At 39.5% G+C, this 21756-nt stretch overlaps 2 protein-coding genes across 16 annotated transcripts in view; one reads left to right on the top strand and one right to left on the bottom strand.

Moving 5' to 3' along the window:
* AIMP1 (aminoacyl tRNA synthetase complex interacting multifunctional protein 1) overlaps positions 1–9148 on the bottom strand; it is a 32847-nt gene extending 23699 nt beyond the window's left edge. Inside the window, exon 1 of one of the 2 annotated variants that reach the window (XM_084517236.1) lies at positions 9036–9148. In XM_084517236.1, coding sequence (XP_084373362.1) covers positions 9036–9037 — 2 coding nt within the window. In that variant the 5' untranslated portion in view covers positions 9038–9148. Of the gene's footprint in view, positions 1–8980 lie in introns of both variants that reach the window. The other variant, XM_084517237.1, reaches the window with a different exon arrangement.
* A 111-nt stretch (positions 9149–9259) lies between these two features.
* The window catches only part of TBCK (TBC1 domain containing kinase), a 103568-nt gene continuing 91071 nt past the window's right edge, over positions 9260–21756 (top strand). For 5 of the 14 annotated variants that reach the window (XM_084517213.1, XM_084517223.1, XM_084517210.1 and 2 more), the window contains exons 1-4: positions 9271–9425; positions 9647–9731; positions 14479–14713; positions 17175–17247. In XM_084517213.1, the coding sequence (XP_084373339.1) occupies positions 14521–14713; positions 17175–17247 (266 nt within the window). In that variant the 5' untranslated portion in view covers positions 9271–9425; positions 9647–9731; positions 14479–14520. Of the gene's footprint in view, positions 9426–9646; positions 9732–9962; positions 9980–11962; positions 11978–14478; positions 14714–17174; positions 17248–21756 lie in introns of those variants that run through there. The other 9 variants (XM_084517211.1, XM_084517216.1, XM_084517219.1 and 6 more) reach the window with 8 other exon arrangements.

The following is a 21756-nucleotide window of genomic DNA, read 5'->3' as shown; positions in this document are numbered from 1 at the left end:
GAGCCAAATAAAGGCTGAAGAAAATTAAACTTGAAGATGTGCGTGCATGCGTGTGCACGTCTGTGTGTAATCAGCGCAGGGGCAATGGCAAACATCACTTAATGGGGAGCAAGAAAGCTGCCTTTAAAGAGAAAAGCAGTCCTTGCAGACCTTTGAACCTGCAGTCACAGGATCGTAGTTCCCTAAGCTAAACCCTCCCACACACATTCAGCTTCCCTGGTTCATTCATCATACAGACAACTGCACTTTCCAGAGCTGAATTTAATCACTCGATACAGCAGGACAGTATTTTAATGATGATCTTTCATAAAGATACTAACTGAGCCCATGCAGAGAAAATTAATTATTCAGCTGTAGAGTGAAAAGCCAGAATTAACTTTTAAATTTGAAGCAGGCTGACAGCAACTAATCCCAGCAGCAGTTACGTGTCTCTTGAAAAGCATGTTCCCACAGCACATAGCACTTCACATCCCGGGCATCAGGGCCGAAACACAGGTGTCTCCTTTAATCACATACACAGAGAAGAGACTTAAAATTCCTACCAAGTATCTAAGAAATCTCCAAAGATAGCTACTACGTATTGTAGCTGACTAACTATTCTCCCTTTTGAAGCAATGATTTTAACTTACTTGCAGCTGAAACCTACAGAGCATTCTTCCCTGTAGCAATGAAAGAACTCTGAAGAAGAGTTTTCAGTAGCTTTCTATTTCTGCAGATGAAGACTTTGCTTGTTGGTGAAAGGCCTCAGTTATATTCTATATTCTAAACTGGAGGGGAACATCAAGAGTTTCTTGGAGTACCTTCTAGCTTCTCTTGTGCAACTCGGCTCTTACAGGACCGTGCCCCCATCTATTTTCCTCTGTCAATTTAATGTTGCGGGTATTCATGAGCTACTTTCTCACAAAAATGCTCATGTGCTGGTACCAAAGAGATCTAAAATAGGGAGGTCAGAGTTACTAAAGATCTGGTTTTATGAGCACTCGATAATCCTTTTTCAAAGTAACTACACTCAGCAGTAACTAGACTTGTCCTGACACAGTTCAGACCAACATGGTTTCTGAGTGAATAGTCCGTCAGTCTCAGGAAATTTCTGAACCCTATCACCTATAAATATTTGAGCACCCTTTACGATAAAACACAGCAATATTGTATCTTCTAATGGTACCAAAAAAGTAAGCAGCCTTGTACCAAAACAGTAAGCAGTCTTGTAATTATTGCCTTTCAAGAGGATCAGAGTTTTTAAGACTTTTAGGATGTAAATGACTTCTCCCTCTTAAATCCTACATTTGCACAGAGCAAAACAAACAGAAAACCTTTTGTATTCATCATGGACATGGAAGGCACTTACACCAGCCACTAGGTAAAATCCTCCAAACAGCTTTCAGGGAATAGCTGTATTTCACCTACGGGGTCAAAGCTGCTTTTGTTTCCAGCATTTACAACACATTGAGCCAAATGATGCTTTCATTGTATTCCAAATTATTCTATTGAAAATACAGCAGCTTAAAAACAATTATTTTCAACTAGAGTAACTTGTTTTAACATTTTCAAAGATGCAAACCTGCAGGTAAGTTCTCAGTAAAATTTCATTATGGAGAAGGTAAAGGTTATATGAGCGAAGGCAAACACCACATCTGAGTTCTTATCGTTAGTGTTATTTTATAGATGGTCATATGGATGTGAAATCACTTACCCACTGCGATGGAGCAGGGTAATTCAACCCCTAAGACCAGATTAATTTCCCTGATGTACAATTCAGTGTCATATCCTAGCTGGCAATGGCGACTTCCTCAGGGTGCGACTGTTCCCAATTACCAGCCCGCTTCACACAGAAGGTTTCAGAGCTGCCAGGAGGACAAGCCAGTGCGTGAACTTAGGGCCTTTGCTCCAGAGCAGCTGCTGCTAAGCCCCGTGCAGAGCCTCCTCCATGCCATGAGCAAACACACACGCTCCTGCGGGACCTGCAGCCCCGAGCTGCCCCGGCCAACTGAGCTGCTGAAGCGATTTGCTCACTTATCTTCACTCTGAAATGAGATCCCACTACAAAGCCGTATATTAAACTGCAATCGAGAAACACTCCGGGATGGAAACTAGATCCAATAGCCATGGATCGTTTCCGAGAGGGTCCCGAAGTAAGAGGCTAATCTTTAAACTATCAATTCGGACACAGCGGAGGTTATGTTGGGAAAGCTCCTGATGAGAAGGAAATGGAAATAGAAGTCTCCCGTAATGGGAAGTTTTATGCCAAAACATCGTACCAAATGATCTCAAGAAAAGATTTGCTAACTCAAGGCAGTTTTTAAAGATGTTTCATGCATTGCCAACTGCTTTCAAATGTAAAAAGCATCTCAGAATCTGTCTGCTTGCAGATAATTAGGATGTGAGACAACACACCAGGGAGGCAGTTATGAGAAGAATTCAATTTTCCTCTAATCCAGCACAGAATCTGTCAGGTTTTTGTCCCCAGCATTTCACGGAAAGAAGAATGGGTTTTTATACGTGAATTGGGTTTAACCAATGGTGATTAAATATGGTATATGTTGCTTTCCAGTATCAGTGCTAGTTTAAGCTTCTCCCTATAGTTTTTTTGGTTTTGGAGTGAAAGAGCAGTTTCTGGGCTGTTAAGTTACATAAAGTTAGGATAAGAGCTTGTGAATTTTGTACAAAGCTGTGGAGTGCGACCTAAAATATAAGAGCTAGGTTAGCAGAAAATGGCTTTTCTCCGGAATTTCTCTCTAAAAAGTGAAAGAGCATAGCGGGGTTCTATGAAATTTTCGTTTCATTAAGGTATCTAAGCCATTTTCTTTAGAAATGGCAAACGTCAACAAGTGATTATAGCTGCTGTGAAGGATCTCCAATGATGTGTTAATCATCAAAATAGAACAATTTCAAACTATAACAACTCTCTAGGCTGTAAACATCACTGAAGAAAAACCTTATCCTTCATCTCCACAGGCAGAGACGACTGCCTCACCAATCCATTTACTCACACCTTTATTGAGAATGGCCACATTAAGTGCGGGCACAAAAGGCTTGCAGGATAAGCACCCCCTGCTCAGTGTCTCCGAATGAAACAAGACAAACCGCAAGCACACAAGCAAAACACTGGGAGCGAAACACTTGCTTTGGCGCAAGACTTCAAAGGAAAGATGATTCACGAAGATGACCTCTTATATCCCAGCTGATTTTGATGACCTATTATCTCAGCTAATTTTATCTCCTTGCTCCTGCCCCGATCCCATGTTAGGAAGCAAGATTTGCTGAGTTACAGAGGAGGTCAGGAGCCAAGGACATTCAAAAAGAATACACACCGTGATGCAGAAACAAATCCCTTGGTGGTCACACGCTGCTGCTAATGCAGCTCAATATTAGCCTGTGAGCAGCAGCATTAGAATGGGTGGAGATTAATTGTCATAGCAAAACAAATAGTTCAGGAAGGAACAAACAAGTGATTGAATGGCTCTTCTTCAGTCCCCATCTGTATCACTTGAGCTGGCCAAGTAATTTAAAAGTGCTGAAAACTGAAATTGCAAACTAGTCCATGAACAAGTGATACAAAAGTAAGAGGACACTAAAATCTGAAACAGCCACCACCTGTTGGTCCTGATGGTTTCTCTAGAAAAGTATGTCAACAAAAGCATTTAGAAGAAAAATGTAAATTAAACTTGTGTGTGTGTATGTCTGTGTTGTCCCATTACGTGATATTACAGAACATCATCCAGGAGAAGGTCATGACCGGCGTTATAAGCAGCTGTCCCCTTGAAAACTGAGCAGAAAATTCTGCATGCTGAATTCTCTCAGCAGGAGTGGCAGCAATGGCCATGCCTAAAACCACAGCGACAACCTGTCCCAAATACTGAGCCATGCTTCAGTTATAAGCATTTGGGAGAAGTACAGAGCATGCTGAGACAAGGTGCTCAGTCACTTTAGCAGTACTCAGAGCAACACGGTGACAATCTCAAAGTACTCAGAGCAGAGTCATGATATCCATGAAAACCAGCAGCACGTCTTCACTATGTTGCAGAAGTGCTTTCTCCTGTTCTATTAGATGTATTTCACTGATCAGAACCACAGAGGTTACATTCTCAAGACGGAAACACCTGCTTGAAAAGCGTCCCATGCCTGTTAGTGAGATCACCATTAAATGTATTTATGGCTTAAAACACAGAACATCAACTAATGAGTACGTTTACTTAAGACCACACCAGAAATACGGTAGGGAACGAGTTCTTATCTGGGAATCTGTTCTCCTGCTGTGTTCCTCAGCTGAAAAACAAAAATCTCTTCAAGGTTGTAACTTCCCTAGAAAAGAAGGTTCAAGGAGACAGGAGGAAAGAAAGGAAAGACAAGCCAGGAAAACTTTCTAGCCACACTTTATCACAGACAAAATCTTTCAGCTACTCAAGAGGCCTCCCAAGCAATATTCCCACAGCCCTCACGCATACTGAAGACCCCTCACAATTGCCACAGATTTGCTTTTGGTCAGGTTCTCCTTTCCTGTCCCTCAACTTCTCAAAGACACTTCAAAAGAGATCAAAAGGCTTGGAAGAGGTAGAGTTGTTTAGTCTGTAGAAGAGAGATGGGAGACGGGGTCTCATTCTTCAAACACAAATGAAGTTGGTATGAGAACAGGACTAAACTGTTCACCAGGTCTACTGCAGGCAGGAAAAAACAAGGAAGATTTAAGTTGGACATTTGGAAAGCTTTCAAGCAAGAGTAAAGGACTGAACAGATTGCCTACGGAGGTTGTGGAACATCTATCACTGGAAGGCTTTAAAAACAGGTTAGGCTAATGTACCAGAAGCAATTTAGGTAGAACAGATGAGAACAAGCTTGAGATCTTTTGCTCCCCTTCTGTTAAAGTCTTTTCTTTACACCCAGCATTAAGAAAATAAATATATTTTCCTCTTTTATATCCCTGTGTTTTAACTTCTCAAAATCAGCAGCAAATCTGCCTTTGTAATTATTTTTCCACATATTCAAGTGCGATAACTTGGAAGAACAAAACACAAAGATTCACTAACTGTGAAAAGCAGGAAAAATAAACCATCTGGGAAATAAAACATCAATATAATCATTTTACACTCCTTCTGAAGAAATTGACGTATAAATCAGTTTGTTATTTACTTGGTCGGTTTTGCAATTTGGAGAGATCATAGGAACTTCAGGGAGAAGTTGTGCGGTCCTTGCACCAAGCATCTTCTCCAGACCTGAGTCTGATGGAGAAATTGGCCTGGACCATTGACAGCAGCACTAGAGGCCCACCAGCAGCCCCCACTGTGGGGCACACCAGAAAAGCAACGTATCTTTGCCATCTGATGACCGACCCGGCTGAAAATATGCTAAATAGACTTATTTGAAAGATAATCCACACCAAAAAGTCCTTTTCTTAAGTTCCTCTTAATCTCTATCTTGATTGACGTCTTTATTATACAACAGAATTTTTAACCCAAAGAAAGAGAAACAGGTTGTAAAGTTCATGTTAGAGCTGTAGCAACTTTATCCGTAGAAGTGTAGTCAGGTAGAGGAATGCTAACTCAATTTAGGTGTGGATAAGATAAATATTTTTCAGATTGCACCGGCTAGTAAGGAAATAGAAGGTAGAAGATACACAAGCAAGAACTGAGGACAATCTAGGCCACCAGTTATCATTTGTATCACAGAGCAGACCCCATTAGGCACAGTTTTAGTGCCTTTATTTTCTTCTGGAATTTCACCTGGATTTTCTTCAAATGGGCACCTCTCAAAGAGCATGGTGCAAGTAAGATGACAGCAATATTGTGACATCTTTCTCGCTACCTCTTTTAAGCATCACCACAATTCTCTTGCCAGCTTCTAGACCAGCAGCAGACAGCCTTACGAGACTAACGTAGTCACTCTACACTGTACCTACTACGCAGCAGAGAAACATATGATGATGGATGACACATAAAATTCCTAATTTATTTTCTTTATTTTAAGTTACAAATTAGGAATATATTCTTACAGTCTGAATAACTAAAATATAGGAGCAGACTGAGATCCCATAGCCTCCACAGACCATAATAAAAAATTAGAACTATTAAGAAGAACTATTAAAAAAAAAAAAGAACTATTAAAAAAAAAAAAAAAAAAAAAAAAGAACTATTAAAATAAGCACCTGCCAGGAAGAGCAGAAGGAAATTTTGGGACACGTGAAAAGAACTAATAACATCAAGGTCCTCTTAAGCCATGTTTTATAAGTCTAAGGCAGCAGCAGGTAGGTTATGGTACTTGCACTAATTCTAACCAGATGAATCATTGGCAATGTACCTCGAAATTCCTAACGCAGCGGTACTCTGTTTTCTTACTCTCCAGGAAAAAAGAATTTGGGAAAACTCACTGATGACTTAGTGATCTGTGGTCACCAAGCCTGGTCAGTAAATCAATTTTCAGTTTTTGCTCAAGAAATTTCTTTATTTATTTGAAGAAAAGCATTTTTCCCAAGCATTTTTTAAAAAAAAAAAAAAAAAAGAAGAAAGAAACAGTTATGTTCATCAGGCTGCTTTGAGACTTGAGACTGTATTCAATAATAGGTAAAGATGGCTTTGGCTACACTGGAGAGAAAAAACAGCTATCAGAGGAACATTCTTGCTGCTATTTCATACTGAAGTAACCATGGAAATGAAAACTAAACTTTGATCCCCCCCCCCCAGCTCCCACGGGCAAGTACAATAGAAAATCTAACAAGGGAAATGTACGTTGGTGGAGTTAACAAGAACCATACAGGTAACTGTTTAGAAGGAAAACTAAATGGGTTACCAAGTTTCTCTGCTGGACTCCAGTCACAGAACTCGTATCAGCGAAAGAAACAGGAGAAGCTGTTTGCTTGGCTCACATCTGATGTTCCTAGCAGCTGCCTTCTACACTGGCCACTCCTTTTATCTGTGTTGCCTAGTATTTGAAATTCTTTACGTTTCAGAAAACACTTCCATAGAAGAGACAAATGTCAATGAAATCTCTACATGGCAGCTGTGACATGCAGCCACGAGAAAGCTCAAAAACATAGATAGAAATCAGATTCCTCTTCCTGCACACTTGATCATTTTCCCTTATGACAACTGCTTTACACTCACTCTTATTATACAGACATTTCTCATCCTGGTTTTAGACATTTATTGTGCTCTTTCCATCTTCCAAATTCAGTCATGTTCTCCAACTGATCTAGAATTTACTCATTTATCTTCTACTCATGCCTCTGAGTACCCACCCCTCCCAAATTCAGGATTTCCACAGTGTACTTGAGAAGAAAACTTAATACATCTTCCAACTAGCTAATCCAACACAGCACTCAACCCAAAAAAGCTAGCAAAGTGTTGGCTAACTATTCACACCAGATCCCTATTTTCCAAACAAATGGGATGAAATGGAGGCCAGAACAGAAGTGGGACGTTTTTTCCTTGGATGAAGCATGAATTCATGTCACAGTCAGGATTATTCATTGCTAAGATGTATTTATAGGTCAAAGGAATTCAAAGCAAATCCACACAAAGCCCCATACTCAAGCCCAGTACCCTGAAGAAGACTACTTATTAAGTAGGAGGGATTTAGGCTAGACAGCTCTTGATAAAACTTCTGTTTTGCATCTGAATGTGTTCTTGTTCTTGCCAAGTTCAGATCCACTCTTCACCCTGGTACCATTACTTTTGAGTTCTCGTCCTCCAAAACATACGAGCTACCTCTGCTGCTTTCTCAGGCCTTTTTCAGATAGAAACAGAGTAAGGTAATCTGAAAGTTTTTTATTCCACTGAACTGGGGGTCAGAGCTGAGAAAGCAAAGCTTGTCCAATTTAGTTCTCCTGCTAATCAGCACAATTACAGAGAGCAGTGACTTTAGAAGTGGGCTGTTGCTTCAGAAAGAATACACAAGTCACTTCAGTTGATTATTTCCTCCCATTTTTTATATTATTACCTTACAATATGAACTAGCACAGTGCTATAGGATCAACCGTGCTGTATCATGAACGCATACACATTTTAAAGTATTTTTATAATGTTTCTATAAACTGTTTTAAAAGCTACAGTACAATTGTTTCAGTTGTCCGGAATCTCAATATACTGCAGAATAATGAAAACAATTATTATCATTATTATTATTATTATTTACTTTCTACTTCAGTCCTAACTTAAAAAAAAAATCAAGCATTTCTACTTTTTAGGACTTTGGTGCTGTTTTTACAAATATGTGGTTTCCTTTTCAATAGGTCTTCAAATAATGTATAACTACTTAAATGTAACTGGGGAATAACATAGTAAGTGAATGAAAAGGGCCTGCAGAAGCGGGACGCTGTATTTGATCGCTATTGCTTTGAGTTAACACAGAATTCATGTCAAGAGTACCCTGAAACACAAATACCTGTGAGAGGAAAGAAGGACATTAAAAATATATATATATAAGAATCAGAGTTTGAGGAACAGAAAGAGCAGGAAACACTGGGATAACTTCGTACTTATTCTGCAGCCAGTTTTTCCTTGTTTTGCAGTGTTCAACCTAGTGCAATGACACGATGATGGGTTGGGGGCTGCTAACGTAACCTGAGGAGCAATAAGCCACCAGCCCATCCCTCTCATCCTATTTATGCTTCCCCACAGAGCTACGAGCCTGTGGGGAGACCAAAAGCAAGGCGATGCCAGCTCTCACCCACTGAAGCCTGTACACCACCACAACGACCATATATTCATAGTGTATCATTACAAACACCACAACTCCTCTCCAAACCCCAACCCCTCGCTCAAACGAAGCCATGGCGAGCCCACCACCACTTCCACACCCCCCTACCCCAGCAGGGCGACCTCACCTTTCCCCAAAACCCCAAAAACCCCAACCCCAATCCCCAAACCCCGCAGCCCCCCGGCGACCCCACAACGCCACCCCCGCGCTCGGCGCCATGACGCGGCCCCAGGGCGGCGGCGAGGGGCGGCCCCGGGGCCAGGCTGGGACCGCTCCGGGGACACGAAACCACCTTTTAGCAGGGAAACTCGGGCCGTGCCGAGCCGGGCTGGCTCGGCAGCACTCACATGAACCGAGCCGAGCCAAGCCGAGCCGAGCCGTGCCCCCTCCGCCGCCGCCGCGCACCTCAGGGCGCTGAGGGAAGGAGGCCCCCGCCGCCGGGCTGCGCGAGCTGACGCCTGAAGCCGCCCCTCAACACCCCCCCCCCCCCCTCGCAACCCAGTGCCGTGACGTTCTTAGCGCAAAATTGACGAACCTGGGGAAAAAATTTTAAAAAAAGAAAGATCGCTTTGTTTATTTTTTAAGGCTGGGAGGAGAGGAAAAGACAGGCAGCGTGCAAACAGCCTCGCAGCGCGGTCCTTCCCCGCTGGCGGGGCGGGGTGTCGCAGGCAGCTGCTGAGGTGCCGGCACCTGCCCCGGGTCGGGCTGGGGCTGAGGGGGGGGACCCGTCCTGAGGGGTACGGGGACAGATTTAGGGGATTTTCCCCTGGGTTGAGGGGGTCCCCTCTCGTAACCAGGGGGCTAAGGGGCTGCTCATAGTCCTGGGGTTCGTTTTAGGGTGCCGTGGGGGTCTTGCTGCTTGTCAGTGGGGCGGGGTGGTTGTAGGGTTGTTTTGGGGTCATTTGTAGGTTTTTGGGGTCGCTGGGAGCCGGTTCCAATTAATTTCTCTTCTCGCCAGAGGTCATTCCCCTGCTTTCGTGTGTAAGTGACACGGCAACACGGCCGGCTTTATGTGCACAGTGGCAGGGACCCAAATTGCACGGGTAAGCGTGTAAACATAACAGAATTAAAAGAAATAGCGGGTTTACGCCTGCTAAAATCCCTCCTGGGCTGCCAGAATTAGGCTGTGTGCCTCCTTGAGGTGCTCCAGGTGTTGGCTTTAGGGGGCTTGTGGGTTTGTTTTCCTGTTTTATTAAATGTTCTACCTGCAGATATGAAATTTGGGACGCCGCTGAGCCTCGCTGTTACACCTGCCCTTCACAGCAGCAACGGCCTAAGCTCCCTGCGCTGTGTAGGTACACTATAAATGCCTTGAATAATGGTATTAAACCTTATTACACAACTCCCACACACAAGGCAGAGGCTATGACAGAATTTTTCGACTATCTCTGAGAAAGAAGGCTTTTTCATGTTTGTTCGTGGCTGTATTCCACTTGCCTGAAGTGACGCTTGAATATCCCTGGTAGGGCAGGGAAAGGAGTTGCTATTTCACGTCTTCAGGAAACAATTCTTCAAATATCCATCAATCACTTGTGCCAAAGTCAGCGTGACATTTTGCTTTCTTTTCCCCAAAAAGTTGTGTAGTCGTAGGAGACCAAATAACAACATTGGAGCCTTGACAAAACACGTTTTGTATTTTCCGTTAATCTCAAATTGGGTAACAGTTAAAATGAAAATTTTTGACACATTTATTATATGAATAGATGTGCTGAATTGCTGTATCTGGAATCTGAATCAAAGCATTTAGGCAAAGTGTGCCTACGCTTGCGTTTTTGATACAGGAAATAATGCTGCTTGCTGTGTTGTTTTATTTTCTTTAGTCTAGACAATAATTTTAGGGGAAAAAAAGATTTAAATATGCTAAACATTCTGTCACTATTTCCTCTTGATTCTATTGTTACTCTTTATTGGTATATGGAATACTTCTTACTTAAATGAAGGTCAGAAGAGTTGGGACATTTTATAAAAAGGGATGTGCTGGTGTTATTCCCAAGGGGAAGATGGTTAATAAAAAACGATGCTGTTTACATTGAGAATCTTAGGCAATCGAATACAAGAGTAGCAAAATAGTGCTAATCTGCACGTGAAATAGGTACTTGTAGGCATCTGTTGGTGGTGGGAACGTTGGTTTGTGTTTCTGTGTACTGTAAAGGTTTTTAAGGGAGATTTGGATGGGGGTAGTGAGGCAGGGAAGGTCATTCAGAGGTGGGATGCAAACCAGGCCGCTTCTGGACTTCTAATCTCTATGCCAGACATCTTTTGCAGATGTGGTAGGCTATCTCTCGTATACTCAATAAGCAGAGCTTTGGAGAGGACTCAGTAATTTTAGATGACACTAATAAGACAAGTCATCGCTTCTTCCTCCATCCTCACTGTTTTGGATTATCCGAATTGAATTTCCAGAATTTGGTCCTGGAATTAAATTTGCCTTAGCTGTTCCTGGTGTCAATTTAAAATAACAAACTCTTCTTTTTCTTCTTCTCTTTTTCTTTCACAGTAATTAGGAAGCTCTGCAGAATATACTTCATTCCTCCAAATTATAAAATTAACGCAATACGTGCCTTTTCTATGTAGAAGAGATGAATTTCATGTGTTGAAATTAACGTGAGGAGAATGCCATGAACATGAGCAGAATGTGTCGTACTCTGTATTTTTATAGTTGTACCTGACTTTGTTGTGGATTTGGAAAAAGTTTAAAATACAGTTACATGAGATCTTTTTTTCAGGTGAATCTTTGAAATGTATATAGCACTTATGTTTGAATTTAGAAATGTCTGTTACTGGAGAAATAATTAGACTGCAAAAAAAAATCAGTTTAAAAGAACCTTTTACTTAGGCTGTAACTTGTGGCCCTTCTTAAAGGTGGAAGAAGAAGTAAGATTTTAGTTTCAGGGTTGCTTGGTTTATTTTTCTATTCAGTCCTGGGATTTATGGAAGTTGAGAGTTAAGGATGGAGATCAGAACTTAATTGTAAAATTACTTATTGACAGAACTAGCTCTTTTCCAGTATCAGAGAGAACTTTTTAATGTTTGTTTTTGTGGATCCAACGGAATTAACTTTGTAATTAGAACTCTTTTAATGCATACCTTCTAAAATTCTTGCTTGTTTCCTTTTAGTGGCTGGCAGGAAAGACTGTTTGCTTTTCTTGTTTCTTCTGTTTTGTCTATGTGCTTCCCAACCAGATGATACGTCTGCAGTTGTTTCGTTGAAAACATTCCAAGTGGTCTAACTCATTCTTGTAGGCAAAGTGCATCTAGAATGGAAAAAAAAATTAATCTCTTTACATGGGTATTAAACTTTTAATATTTATCATTTTTTTTAATTAAAATTTCCTTCTAAGTGTCAGCTGAAAGCAGATATGGTATATTAAGGACTGTCTAGCTGATTATTTTTTCCACGTTAAAGAAGATTTTTCTTACCTGAGTAAATATGTTTTATACAACATATTGAAGTATTTATATACATATATTAAAAACAAAATACATCACACTCTTTGGTATAAATTTACTCCTTCCGCACACCTCTGCCCCCAGACTCTGGTTATATTAACATTTCTTTACTCTAAAGTAGTTACTGGAGGACCGACGTGCCAAATAAGGTTATAACTCACTTTCTAAATCAGATTTTTTTCTTCATGGTCAATAAATATTTTCTTTCTGAAGCCAGGTAGTTCCCTTTGGCACGATGTTTTTACAGGAATCTGGATCTTAACTTATGGTAAATACACAGTTAAAGCTTTCCTGTTGGAACTTGCTGTCTGACAATAAATCTTTTTGCTTCCACTCAGTCCCATTTATGTTTTTCAGTGGTACATTCTAACTGTTAGTTGCATTGTTGGCATCCTAAAAAATAACTTTCTCAAAGTACTAAATATCCATGAATATGAAAACATTATATCTTTACAAAGAGGACTTTTGATACAAAAATACAAATATAAAACCAACAGTGCCATTTTGTATTTTTCTTCTGTATTTAATACAATGATCTGTGCTACAAATTAAAGGACTGTATCTCACATTTTTGTTTCTTTGGGCAAAATCCCACATGCGCACAAATACACAGCAGTCTTACATTTACTTTGTATCTGAACTCAGACTGTACTAGTGAAAACAGAAGGTATGCTCTGTAATATCCATTTGTATAGACTCTGTGAATGTGTCTGGTGTAGGAGGATCTCTGTGCAGCCTGTTAAGGAGAATGCTATCTCAGTTAAGATTCACAAAAACTATTTTTAATGGGATTTTTGTGCAGGTTACAAGGTTGTGATGATGGCCAAGAGGCCAATAAAATAGTAGTGTTTAGCTTCATTAACGGTTTGTGTATTTTTTGTATCCATTTTTTATTTCTTGAAGCCCCTAAGATGACAAAGAATTATCACATCTGGTTTGAAAGAATTATGCTGGTTTTATACTTTAAGCTTTTCCTGTTATTTCTCTTGTGGGCTTCAAATCCTGTGGGTTCCTCTGCCTCTCCAATTATCCTGGTGCAGCTACATACCTGGTTCTACTCTTTAGAGCTTAGAATTACTGTTCTTTATCTGATGAGAGAGTTGGATGTGCTTTCCACATCAGATGGTGGACTGTTTCTGTTGATTGCATACACAGGGGCCTCTGGAGTTGAAGTTAGCTGGATGGTACTCTTCTGAGTAGGCTCGTTGATGAAGCTTTTTTTGTTCTGAGGCCTCTTGTCCACTGTTACATGGAAATGCACTTCACTGTCACAGCTTGCAGGCTAGAGCTCACTAAAGAGCACTTAAGCTTGGCCTTTTTCTCTCTTTTTATGTGCCCTTATACACAAATTTGTGTGTGTTATGGAAGCTGACATACAGAGGAGCCATACTACGTCATGACAGCTTGCAGTGTCTTGATTCATGATCTGGGCAATCCAGAAATGGGTTGAGCAGAGGCTTGATTCCGTTTTCGGATTTTGGTACCTGGTATATCAAATCTTAGCCCGCTGGTAAAAAGAGGCCAGGAGGTTTTGTCTGAGGTCTAGCTGATTGTGGAGGTGTCTGTCACTTGTGCATGCTCTAGGTTTTTATACTCTTGAACTGCATAATAGTTGGTTATGGAAAACTGCAGAGAAAAGATTTAGCTCACACTAAATGGAAACGTGTAGTTCAGAGTTGCGAAGGTTCAACAAGGTCGTTTCTGCTGGGGAGAAAAGTGGTCATGAAACTAAATGCTCCTGAAACTGAACTAAAAGCTAGCTGCTTTCTCTTGTCTGTCCCACAGAAATATTTAACATAGATCACTTCCCTGATTTGTTACTGAGTCAGTGTGGGAGCTAATGATTTACCTATTGGTATGGAAGGAAATATTGGCAGGACAGAAGACTTGTTACTTTCTAGCTTTAATGACCTGGAACGCTATGGTATATATGCTGGATTATTACTAAAGCTGTGCTAATCTGGACTTGTGGCCTGCTGGTACAAGGTGATATTTTAGAAGAGCGTTTTTCTCTTTAGAGCCTTCACTGGTTTTTGAATAATAACCTGCTGTATTGCAGTAGTCATCTGAAGACTGCCTGTGTTAAAGCATTTGTCTGTTCCTAAAAAGAGTTCTGATTCTTACCTCTGTGTTTAGAACTAACACCGTATTTTCATCTTTAAATGTGGTGTTTATGATGCACCTGCACTGTATTAATAATATTACTGTGTTCATTATTCAAAAGTGCCTCCCCAATGGAGAAAAGAAGTCTTAATTTCATTGTTAAACAACTCATAAGCCATGTCAGAAGAATTTGTATCTTTTGTGTATAATTTTTTTAATCTGTGATTTCTTTCTAAGGAACAGAAGTCACTTGGAAGGGCGTAAGGTTGTGCGAAAGAGATGTTTCCTTTAAAAGACACGGAGATGGGTGCCTCCACCTTCTTTGCCTCAGCTCTGCCTCATGATGTTTGTGGAAGCAATGGCCTTCCTCTGACTCCCAACTCCATCAAAATTTTGGGGAGATTTCAAATCCTTAAAACAATGACCCATCCCAGGCTTTGCCAGTATGTCGATATTACCAGGGGTAAACATGGTGAGTATCTGTTTAATGAGGATATTTTATGTTTGGTTATGATTATATTTTCGTGAAAAAAAACATCTGAAGGTGCCCGAGCAGAATATTGCCATTATGGCACCAGTTAAAGAAGGCGTCTAGGTTCCAGGCCCAAAATGACTGCATGCCTTTGCTGTGACAGACAGCATTAGTGCTTTTGTTTCTTTCCTGCAGAGGTTATTGTCTGCGTTCCCTTTTGGTACACGTTATACTAACTGAAAAACGCTAAAAACTTTTTTTTTTCATTCCTTACTGTAAAATTCTGGTACTCGATTGCTGCACCATGTCTGTGTGGGACACTGGAATGGATACATTTGTGATGCTTAGCCCCTACACTGTGTTTTTGTTATCAATTTTAATGTGATGCTCAGGTCTCTTGTACGTCATTTGCAGCTGTTCTTGGTGTCTCAGTTATCCTCTATCTTGGCTGCAAACTTCTCATATTTTTATTTTTTCTCAATTCTGGCTGCTTAAGATCTTTCCCACTAACAATTACTTTATTTTAGTACAGAGGGTTTTATAATAACTGTTTTCACATGTATTGTTAGCTCAAATACTGCTTCAGTTGTTTTTTATGCTCCAGATGATCTCATTCTGTTGCAAGCTCAGCAGGAGTACAGCACTTAATTTCCACAAAAAGTCTGCAACACCTGCGACAGAATGTATGTGGTTACCAGCTTTAACTGTTAAACCAACGATGTTCCAATATAAAAGTGCATTCTATGTATCTGAGTAGTTACACTGTCTCATAAAGTAGAGCAGGTAATATATTTCCCCTGTAATTCAGGGTGATAGGATGTTTCAGATTGGTGGAAAGTTGTGATATCGCCAACTGAAAATGTTCTGAAGTATTCCGGGGTAGGGGAAGGTTCTTTTTATGTTTTCTTTTGCTCTCAAACTTGACAATTTTTAGTTTTCTTCAGCCAGGAGATCTAGAAATATTATTTGTTTTCATCTTAGGTTGGCTAGTACGCCTTGAAACAGAAAATGGGGTTTTCTAATATTACTGTTTGAGGTGAGAGGTTAAGAAAAATTAGCTATCGTAATAAATACAAGAGGTGGTTAAATAGGCAAGCTTGGCCTTTTTGACAGTGAAGAGTCCACGATGTGAAGGTTTCAGTGCATATAAATACAAAGGAGAAAACATCTTAAGATCATTAAAGTAGCTTGCAGAATAGCAAATGAAATGTCTAACGTGAAGTCAGAAGGCTGTCCATTTATAGCGGCTAGAATGCCAGTTAATCATTTTCAAATAATACGTTTTTTCTTACTAACACACTGATAACATCGATGGGAAAGTTTATCATTCTGATACTGAGAAAATTCATCACTTGTCAATCCGGACATAATGATTTAATGTTTTCGTGCAAATGTCAGTTTCTCTCCTCATGAAGAAATACAATAGCAGTCTAGGAAAACGATGCAAAAAAATGACATGTATGCATTCCCCACAGAAGGACCTCAGAAGAATAGTGTATAAATAATAGAAAAACATCCAAATGGAAGTCTTTTTTCTTTGTGAAATTAATTTATTTGTAAACCTTGGATAGCATTATAGAAGCCAATCCCAGAATTGTTTATTCCAAATGAAGCATCAGTGGTCCTTTGATTTCAGGAAGGAGAAGGAAAGAGTTAAGTAAGCATTCCAGCTTTAATGAGTTACTATCTGTGTGCCTTAGTGTTTTCCATCTTTGTTATTTTAACAGTCTTGTAAGAATATTTTGGAATACCTTAGTTTGATTTGGTTTTGAACCTGAACATTCAGTACTTGCTGTTCTGTGAGTATCAGAAGTAGCAAAGCCGCCTCGTTCAGTAGTTCTCTGTCTCCCCTGCACAGTCTTGCGCTATCACCTTCCCTTTATAGTTGCCATCTTCAGTGCAACAATCATTTTGTCGCTCCCTCTGTATTCAGAGCCATACCTAGAACATGTGGGACCCATGTAAACCCTTAGCTATTTTGGAGCAAAAAGTACTACAGCTAGTAATGTGCGAGCTGGTCAATCAGGACTGAAACTCCTTTGCTCGCTCGGAATCCTTTTCCTCAAGGTTGATGTTGCTTTGATTCTCTCGCTCTCAACTCAACCACAGATTTTTGTAAATTTGTGAATACTTGCCTTCTTTGAAGCCTCTATTCTTGAGTCAAATTTGACTGTCATCAGCTGAGGGGCTCAGAATTTAGTAGGTTACTGGATGGATGGAATAACAGTACTTTTGCTTAAGGAAACAAAAGCAAGAAAGATCTGGTCCAGTCATGTAATCTACTCTATTTCATGAACGAAAATGATCATGATATATACAAGTTGTACATGATTACTTATATACAGTTTCCTATTCAACGTATGTCAATGTACTTTAACATCTGCCAAATAGGTACTAAGAAGTCTGAATTCCCATTGTCTCACTTGCATTCTAATCCTCATATCCTTATTTTTTCAATTAGAGAGGCTGGTTGTGGCTGCTGAACACTGTGAAAGGAGTCTGGAAGATTTGCTACGAGAAAGAAAACCAGTCAGGTAAGGTGTCAAGTTAACCTCAAATCCATTTGACAAAGTTTCACATATAATCTGTGGCTAATTCCTAGACTTTTTTTTTTTTTTCCTCTTTAAACTTTTATTGGTTTATATAAATTTTACTCTGTTAAAGCTGAACATATAAACATTGTTTATCAGACAAACATATGCCTAGATTACTTACTTCTGTATGATTCGAGAAGCTGGAAGATATATGGGGAGCTTACAACTGAAATACTTTGTAGCTCATAAAATCCTGTCTTGTAATAGCAGTTTTGGGGTTTCTTTTTTTTTTTTTTAAATACTGTCAAACCTGTTACAGAGTCATTATCTTCCTTGGAATTAATTTGAAAATTTTATGTCTGCCACATGATGAAATGCAGCTTTCACTACAAGGGATAGGATTTGGTGCATGCTTTTCATATGCAGAAATATATGAACTTCTTACCTAGAGAAGTGGACAGGATGTCAGATACATATGCCAGGCTGGTAATAAGTGGTTTGAATTTGGGTTAATACAGTCACCTGGCCAAACCAAGTCCAAAGGCTAGATGCTAAGAATACTGGCTTTCATGCTAAGATGTATAGAATAGTTGAGCTATATCTTTAAAGAAGCTAACAAACACACACCCCATTAGACTTGTTGATGTTAACTGTAATTTTAAATGAAAAGCAACTATCACTATTGGCTTTGGGGCAAAGTCCCTTCCCCTGGAGAATATAGAACCCAGAAAGCATAAAGAGTTGAGAAAGAGAAAAAATATCTGGATTTGGGATAGCGGGGCATTGTAGACTAGTTATTTCGAGAACACAAAAATATACAAATTTGCAGCATGCTTGAAGAAATCCAGTCTCTTCATTCTAGTTTCTGGCATTATATTATCTAAATTTATAAAGAGCATTAGATCTTATACTGTTTTGACATTCATGGAAGTGTAAAAAATAAGCTTACTCAGATAAATGTTTGGCACATTTTTGTGTCTTCCCAGTTAACTGTGATTAGTGTTAGGCATCTCGGGTGGGCTATGTTTGATAAAGTACTATCCAGGTAGAATTCCTGTTGCCTATCCCAAAAATAGGCTTGTGTAGAGAAGCAATACTATAACTGAAGCTTTTTGAGCTTTGCAGCCCTTTAATAGAACGGTAACAGTTTTGTCAGGCAGAGATAAACCTAAATGCAGAATGCCCTGTGCCTGTACATTAGGTTTTTGTGGGTGCCAGCTTATATGACGTCATATGTGTTGCAGAGGACAATGTCTTGAGGAATGTAAGGCAAATATGGCTTGCATTTTCTCTTCAGATAGAGAGGTACTTAGAGGTGAAGTGTAAAGGGCTTTTCATGTGTGATATAAATTACAGCCCTTCACACAGTTTTGCATCAGGTTCCTATTGTGCCAAGTTCCAGAAATAGTGAAAGCATCAGAAGCTCTTTTCTTTCCTTTTTCATTCAGTTCTCACACTGCTTTTGGAACATGTGTGTCTTGGTGTCAGATGAGAAGCAGCCCAGATTGTCTACTGCCTCTTGACTGTTTTTGCAAAAGCATGCATGTAGCTATTTTAATTTGCTTTGAATTGCTTGATACGTTTCTTATGTGTATTCTGTTGCTATGAGAAAGGAGAAAATTCTCAAAATTGTATAAATGGAACTTTTCTCAGATAACAATTGTGACCTGTATGCACATCCATCATGCCCCTCTACATCAGCATGGTTTTGTGGCATCAAGAAATATATATATTTGTATACATTTTTAGATGGTTTGCTAAGGTACACAGCTTTGGTTTGTTGACATGCTAAGAGAAGGTACTTCGCCAAAATAACTGTCACAAACTATTTTGGCTGTTGGTCTATTGAGAGTAGATGCATAAAGCCTGGCTTTACTTTTTCCTCTTGGCTTGAGATAGTAGAATAACTTATTTCAGTAAAAACTATCTGATCTTTGTTTTAACAAGCCAGTTGGGAGTTTTTCACGAAGTTGTAACACCTGAGGCATAGGCTAAAATGTAGCTTGTCAGTATGTTCCTAGCTTCAAGAGATGTTAGTATACACCTACTTAATGTAAATTACAGCTTTTGCAGTAGTGGCTAAGAGATGAATTATGTTCACTTCAAAGGAAGTATCTTGCAAGACTGACTTTTTCCCTCTACTTTTTCCTTTTTTCTTCTTTTTAAAATTAAAACAGACATTTTTGTTTCTTTTGTGAGACCCATAAATTTCCAGAAATAACTTGGATGGACCAATTCCCAGTTATTGGTTATCTGATCTGTCTATATTAATTACCTTTGGAGGGAAGTATTTGGCTTTTTCCATATATTCTGATTGCATTTGTCAATGATAGTAAAACTGGTTACATATCCGGAGCTGATGTGTGTGCTATTGCAATTAATTTTATAAACTGTTTATGGAATGCAAAAAGCTGCTTTTCTGGTTTCTAGATTAATTCTCCTTATGCTTGCCAGTAACCTAAGTCCTTTGCACCTGTACCACAAGCTGACGTAAAATCAGCAGGAAATCTTCTATTATGCTAGTGCTGAAATTCAAGATGTAACGTTATGAACTGTCTATCTTTCCATACATACTGGAAAACAGGCCATACAGCTGTCTGGTAGTTATTTGCAGTTAATCTTGTCTGAAGTCATGCGTCAAGAGTAGCATGCATTCCTTAATATATGAATTATTTTTAAAAAATGCAGCTGAGTGATTAACCTCAGACTTTCATCGGCTTTTATAATTCTAACGAATCACTTAGACATAGGTTCCAAACACTGGATATTAGTTCTAATCATTTACATAACTTGCTCTGTCACAGCACAGTAAGTCGTTTTAGGGAGCATATGACCAAACAATTTCTAGAACCTGGATCTGTGAATTCACCTGTTACTTACCAGCACTGTGACAGCTCTCCAGGAATCGCAAAGATGGTTTGCCATTTTTCTCAAAATTAACATGCTCAACTTCACTTTCAATGCAAGTCAGTGTTCAGTAACTCATGGCCAGATTATTTTCTGAGTGATGCATGTTTGGGATCCTAGAAGGAGCATGTGCCATGGTTGGAACTCTATCAGGTAAAATTCAAGAACTCTCAAATGGATGAAATAGGTAGGCTTTTTGCAGTTCTTATCATATGTAACCAGAAAAGGAATTTAATAACTCTTCATTGTCTTTCGTGTTTTTTTCGGGTGGTAGCCATGTGGACATTGTAACAACAATTAATTCTTCTAAAAGAGACATTAATTCAGTTGTCTTTACTATACTTCCATGGAACATCACAGTAAAAGCAGGGGAGCTCTTTTGGAGTTGTGTGCCACAGGGAACTCAGGCTGTAACCATGGGTAAGAGTTTTAGGATAGAATATGATAAGCTTTAGGTAGTCATGCCCCATTATTTTCCAGAGCAGTCTCCACTGTCTTCAGTTTGAGAGTTTGTATTTTGGGTCATTGCTTGGTTTTTGTTCATTCCTGATTTATTCTCCTGTTTGTTGTTATTCTTTGTCAGAGCAAGTATGCACTTAACTTTAGCTAATAATTTTTGCTGTTGCAAAATCAGTTCTCAGATATATGTTCAGGATTCAGTTATTTTCTTAAAGGGCTATGAATTTATGTGCGCAGTGAAACACAATAGTAAATACCTGATTTAAGCACGTAATAGTTTAATGCTGTTTAGAGATTTGAAAATGTGGCTCAAAGTCTGGCTGACTTCCTCTGTGTCATCTTGTGCATGCAGGGATTTTGTGAATGAACAGAAAGTAAGTCACAAAAATTACGAAGGATAAAACTATTGTACTTCAGAATTCTCACTAATGGTAGTTTTCATGGTTGTGGCAGTCACAATTTTACAAGACTTGCCAGGTTACTAGTTCTTTTAGCACTGTTGATATTACAGACCGGAAAGTAGGATGTGAACTTATTTTTAAGGTTCTCCATCTTTTAAACACATTTAGGGCCATTCCTTTGGGATACCTTTTCCAGACAGTGTTAAAGGAGTCATTTTCTCTGCTCCTGTGCTCTTATAAGAGGACTTGTGAGCTTTTCCTTTTCTGTCACGCTTGAAGTGTGTTCCTTCTTTCAAGAAGCAGGTCTGCACTTGTATTCATAATAATAAAAATGCCAGCAAATACTGACATTCAGCAGACTTTTGGCACCTACACTAGAGTTTCTGGATTGGTCTTCAATTTGTGGCTTGGGCAGTCTAAGCCTATTCCTTTCTTCAATAAAATATAGTTGTCATATGTTTTGAAAGTTATGGTTTTGAAAAATTACTAGTGAACCATCAGAGATACAAGGTATGGTTTGTTATACATGGAACGTTTGATGGGAAGCAGGCTGTGTCTGCAGCTGTTTACTAGTTTGGAGAAAACATGATCTGACTGATTCGGTTGAGTACATTTTATTTGGCTGTATTAAACAGTTGTCTGCGCATTGATTAGATTAGATTTCTTCATGCCATCTTTGCTGTTAATGTACTTTTGGCAAACTTGAAGTAGAGCTACATAATAGAAGGTATTATTGGATGTT

Source organism: Aythya ferina, assembly GCF_964211825.1.
Source record: "Aythya ferina genome assembly, chromosome: 4".
Classification (NCBI taxonomy): Eukaryota; Metazoa; Chordata; class Aves; order Anseriformes; family Anatidae; genus Aythya; species Aythya ferina.
The sequence above is the reverse complement of the archived record's forward strand: the minus strand, read 5'-3'. Positions and strand labels throughout refer to the sequence as shown.